The sequence below is a fragment of the Penaeus japonicus genome, unplaced genomic scaffold (genome assembly GCF_977035675.1).
Source record: "Penaeus japonicus unplaced genomic scaffold, GWHDUDI00000001_assembly GWHDUDI00000009, whole genome shotgun sequence".
Lineage (NCBI taxonomy): Eukaryota > Metazoa > Arthropoda > Malacostraca > Decapoda > Penaeidae > Penaeus > Penaeus japonicus.
The window spans coordinates 9,589,885-9,595,772 of NW_028234411.1; the positions used below are offsets into that span (position 1 = coordinate 9,589,885).

The following is a 5,888-nucleotide window of genomic DNA, read 5'->3' on the forward strand; positions in this document are numbered from 1 at the left end:
AGGAAGAGCTACTTTTGTCTCCAGGATGACAAACTCCAAGGAATTACCTATTGTGTTGCAAATAGTTTCTCCCCTAAGATGGTAAAATCCATTGAAGTCCCCAGGAGTTGGAAAGGGAACATAATGTTCTGTCGATCATGTAAAAGCAGGTGCTACAATGCATGACCTTGTCAGCCTTATTCTTACTCCTCTTTATCTGCTGGGCGGCTTATTGGGGGATGTCCCTGTGATGGATTACTCTCTTGGCTTGTTCAGAGCACCTTACGAATAATTGGATGGAACAGGGAAACTATAATTAGCTGTATGGGCATTATTGTGTGAAAGCAAGATACAGCACAGCTAGATAAATGATTCAATTTGATGTTTTGAAAGAAAACAGACGCACGAAGGACTTAGGCTTCGGCCGGCCCTACCCCATCCTGGGATAAAGCCGATAATACTGCAGAGGTCACTACACCTGGCCTGTTAAGAGCACACCTGAGATAGGGGGAGTGATTGGGCTGCAGTTAATGTTGAATTGAAGTCTTGGAAGAGTCCTCCAGAGGTCACGAAACAGGAAGCCTGTCCGGAAGGGCAGATGGGAGTGTGTCCCTCTTGACAGTCATGGCCGAACTGGTCTCTGGGTAGAAGGATTTGAGTGAGGTCATCCTGTCATGACCTCCACCAGCAAAATAATTACAAAGGACATGGAGGATATGTGCCTATGTCAGCAATTTTGCGTGGGTGGCAAATGCAAGAGTGTATATCTAGTTTTACTGGTCTTATAGTCCCAAAGGACCATCAGTTCTGTGAGGTTAGGTATCAAAAATCCCATAGTAGATATAAACTTTGATAACGATCTCTTGTAGATAAACAAATTGTCCTGTATGTTAGTATCATATGTCTTCACATTTCAAACAGATTCCCTGACAGTACAATTGCAGTGGATAGCTATCAATGCTTGCTAGAAATGTAATATTTCGTGATTTTGCTGCCTTGCAGTTGACGGTGTTTTCCTCTTCCCTCCTGTCATGAAGTCCACCTTTAAACTTTATCCAAGTTTAGGATATTTTTCATCTTCAATTTACCACAGACAAGGTGGTTCCTTGAACCTATTATTTAATACTGAAGGAAGTAGAGGATGTTAAATGAAATACCATTCCTCTTGATGGCTGTCCTCTGGTACCAAGCCCTTTGACCACACATTGTTATTTGGCAGACCGTATCCCATGAGTTATTTGGTGGTATTGGTGGTGGTAGCGGTCCATTTGCTCCAACTGCTGCTGTTGTTATTGGCACAAAGTTTTTTATAGTAATTACAGTCCAGTGCTTAATTTCTTGAATTAAAAAGTAGAACTTATAAAAAATAGTAAATTATTTATCGCCTTCAGAATTCCGAAGGGCTGTGGACCACGTATGGGTGTGGGTATGCTAAAAGTGGCTCATGGGCTCAAAAATTTTAAGACCACTGTCATAGAATAAGTTTTATGCTTCCTTTATGAAGATAGTCTTCTCCCTCATCTTATACAAATCCAATCTTACTCTAGAGTCACGTCAGCTCCTTTACATTTGTCACACTTTAGGATGTACAGATATGGTCATCAAGCTTAGCTTGTCCTCACTTAATACAGATATCCATTGTCGATTTGCACTGCTCCTCGTGGTCGAATAGTATGTTTGCGACGACTTTCATTTCATACCGCAATGCCTTTGACTTTGTTTGGCATTGTTGTCTCTACAAATCCATATACTTTCTTTTTGCCATTTCTTGTCTTTGTAACTTTTGTATAGTTTCTTCGGAATATTTATTCAGTTTGCTTTTAAAGATAAGTCCTTTTATCGTATTAATGTTACTATTAGCAGAAACCTTCTCTTCTACTCTTGCAATCTTCATCAACCCAAGGAGTCATTCTTGCTTGGGTTGGTAGTGGCTTGTCTTTCAGTTGTCAAATCTTCTTTGGATTATCATGTCCCTATGAATTTACAATGTTGGCATTCAGCATTTTTTTTTCTTGGAAAATTCCACTTCCACGAATGTGAGGAAGTGGAATATTCAGCTCCCTGGTGTTTGACAATTTTTCTTAACAGTTGCAGAAACTCTCTGTGGTGGAAGGTACATCACGATAGCCTGGTTGTCACTAGCCTACTTTGGTACAGTCTGCTGACCTCATTTTCACCTAACCAACCCACCACCGGTTAGGTGAATTCCCAGGACTAATCTTCATGGTCTTCAGTCCGTCGAGGTCGAACCTTGCATAAAACATATTAAAAATGACCTAAAACTTTCCCATTATTTGGGACATGTTGGATATTACTTGGAACGCAAGATAGACGCATATACACGCACATTATATGTATACGAGTGTGTGCGTGTGCGTGTGCGTGTGTGCAAGTAGATATAGATATGAAGAGAAGCTATTGAGGAGAAGAATTTTTTAAGCCCTTTCCCCTAATTTCATTAAAATACGCACGACTCATGCTAAACTGACACATAACACACGTGACTGCGTACTATGTGATAGTTTTAGTTATAGTTATAACATGATTACTTAATGAAATGCCATGAGCCTCACTTTATACTCTTACGGCATGATTTCAAGGGTTTTTTTCCGTCATATTCATATTTTGATGCACCGATACATATTTTACTTTTAATGGAAGTAGAGACCTTCGAACTTTATTTTAGAGACGACGATGAAATACTGTGACCTTACCCATGCGTTTACCAGCAGTATATGCTAGTTATTTTTTTATCGATGGTATATGTCTACCATGGATACTACACGTAAATAATCACATTATACATTATGAGTGGCACAAAAATACACAAATAGTAATACTATAATAATATCATGATAATGATTATAATCATACACATAATATCAATAGAATAGCGTGTTGGAACTTCTACCTGAAAAATTACCCATGGCTGATAACTGATCGTGAAATATATCCTGCTTTAACAATTATCTTTTAAAAATCTTGAGGTCAAGTAATTTCTGGATTCATATTATTGAACAACGACTCGAGTGACAACAAAGTTTCCTGCAACATATGTTCATCTCATGATAATGTTGCAATACGATTAGTATTATTGTGCTAACGTTACCAGCTTATTGCTAATCTTAACTCTCTTTCCATTTCACTTCACGATGCCACCTGAAGTCAGCTTTACACCGCATAACATTTTCACGAACGACTGTCTATTGTTAGAAGAAAACTCCATATCTGGATTTTGTTATGCATTTTGGGTTACAAGATTTTAATTTTGCCTTTGATCTTAGTATATTCTTCCGACTATTTGTTGAGAGCCTGTGTTCAAGTAATAATAAATTCGTATCTTAGCACTGAACTATGGTTTGAGGTGATTTTGTTTTCTTCTTCTTCTTTGTTCTTTGATTATCTAAAACAGTATATATGCTTAGAATGTTCCCAACTCTCATTCTTTGATTATCTAAAACATTATGCATGTATAGAATGTTCCCAACTCTCATTTTGTGAATCACTAATCTTTGGCTGTTGACCGCCGTAATATCACAAAAGCTTACCCACCACAATACCTCACCACAAGCTATGACTTACCACTGGGTTCAAATATCACTTTTTTTGAAGTAGGGGTTGCCGGCTTCATAATGTCTTGGTTTCTTCATTTACAAGAACAAATCGTATTAAGAATTACATTATCTTGATATCGATCTTGTTTGTATTTTTGTTTTGTTTTCTTTTCTTTAATATCGTGATCCAATGTATTACTAATTATCAACATTAACGTCATTACTACAGTCATCACTTGCATTAATATCACTATAATATATTAGGCTATAGTGCTAGTATTGGCACCATTATTACGCTCTCCCCCTCACCAGAAAATTATTTTGCCTTTTTTCCCTATCACTACCATTAATATCAATTATTACTACTTTTATCATCATCACTATTGTTATCATTATCATTATTGACGAACATTACGTCATTGTTATTGCCATTATTCTACCTCCCTTCATAGCATCATTATCACAATCTTTATCATTCGCCAAGGCTATCAGTTAATATCATCATCATGATACCATTACTGTCAATTGATATTGATATCAGTATGATGACATTTATCTCATATATCGACTTCTTCACTCTTCTGATTGTTTACGTTAATTAATTGTTCTTCTAGAAAATATTATTGTTCTCCGATTATTCATTACTTCCAACCGTTTCTCTCATATTAATGCCACCTGCTCCCCGTACCCCTTCCTCATATTCACCCCTCCCCCCCTCAAGCCGACCTCCCCCCCACAATATTTTACATAAACTCCGAGAAACAGAAGTCACGCCGGGGCACAGCAGGTAACCGGTGTCAGTCGCTTCAAGTTCAACGGCCAGGAAAGACCTCTTCTGCAGGAGGAGAGAGCCCTTGCTGTTGACTCGTTCCTAGTCGTCTTGGTGTTGTCAGCTCTCCCGAAGATCTTCCGGAGCGAAGGAGTTTCATTGTTCAAGTTAGAAGCTAGTAAGTTTCTCATGCTTGGTTATAATTTGAGCTTTGTATACACGAATAAGCTTTATCATTTTTCATATCTTCCATTCTTCAGGTACGAATTAGGATTTTCTATTTTGTGTGTGTGTTTGCGCCCTTTAAAAAAAAAAATCCGCATTCTAAAATCTGTGACTGATGTTCCATGACTTGCTGTTACTGAGTATACGCAAATGACTCGCAAACAGTGTCTAGGTCAGTCATTGATTATAGAACTCGCATCATGTTACTCAGTATACAACTCCACTCAAAGATATAAGAACCTGAAGCCAGTACCTGAAGATGTGAGGAGAAAGGGGCTAAAGAAGTTAAACTTAAATCATTTTCACTTTCTATACTGTGTACCTGTACCAAAGGAATATGGTTAAAGCTTCATTTTCTCAGTATTACAAATGATAATCAAAGACACTCACCCCATGGATTCTTCATTTGCTCAGTATTGCAAATCATAACGAAAGACACTCACCACATGGATTCCTGCATTCCCCCATAGTCCTGACTCCTTGCAATGCACGAATTTTACGTTCTGTTTGACTATTCTTGTGATATGACCAAAGATCTTTACTAGTACTTTTTCAATTGTTTTTGTCGGTTCGTCTGTTTATATTAATTTTTTTACACACTGGAATTATCAGCTCAGTGAGTTGATCTTCAGATCATGATACTGAAATGATCATTACCACCATCATCACCATTATGAAAATATAAAAATGATAAGACGATGCACTAACATTAACCTAAGTAACATAAATGATAACCAAGATCATATCACTAATAACATTTATCATTGCTATTGATATCATTATCAATATCATCATCATCATGATAATACTAGTGGTATTCAGAAAACTCATAGCAATAATACTGATCATAACCCACTGATAAAAAAAACACTTTCTTCAGGCAAGATGGTAGGTCCGTGGGTCTGGGCAACTGTTGTGGCGTGGACGATAGCTCTGGTGGCTGCGTTGGTAGTGGGCGTATTGTACACACGTGGCTCCGGCAGATGCACCTCTACCAGGAGACTGGATGGGAAAACTGCCATTATCACGGGAGCTTCTGCAGGTACGTGACGTGACATCTTGTTTTTATTGGTTTGGCGATGGCATTACAGGGGCGTAGGGGCGAGATGCGCTTAGGAATATTGTGAGTGCTAGGAAGCAATTTATGGCTGATTTGTATCTGGCATAAATGTTACAGATGAATAAGAATAAGTTTTGACGCTGTATATTCCATCAGCTAATCCCTCTGTGGCATCTAGAGAATATATATCATATCTGTATTGCACAGCTGTTGAATGTGTATATCTGGTTATATCAGTGACCGCAGGTGGATCGGATACCCAGCCATGATCCCACAACAAGTATAGAAGAGAGGGAGGAGG

General features: G+C 38.2%; 1 protein-coding gene across 1 annotated transcript in view; it reads left to right on the plus strand.

Annotated features, from left to right (window-relative positions):
- Positions 1–4,325: 4,325 nt before the first annotated feature.
- LOC122248227 (retinol dehydrogenase 13) overlaps positions 4,326–5,888 on the plus strand; it is a 7,969-nt gene continuing 6,406 nt past the window's right edge. Inside the window, exons 1-2 of the mRNA XM_086539415.1 lie at positions 4,326–4,480; positions 5,408–5,569. Coding sequence (XP_086395541.1) covers positions 5,413–5,569 — 157 coding nt within the window. The 5' untranslated portion in view covers positions 4,326–4,480; positions 5,408–5,412. The remainder of the gene's footprint in view (positions 4,481–5,407; positions 5,570–5,888) is intronic.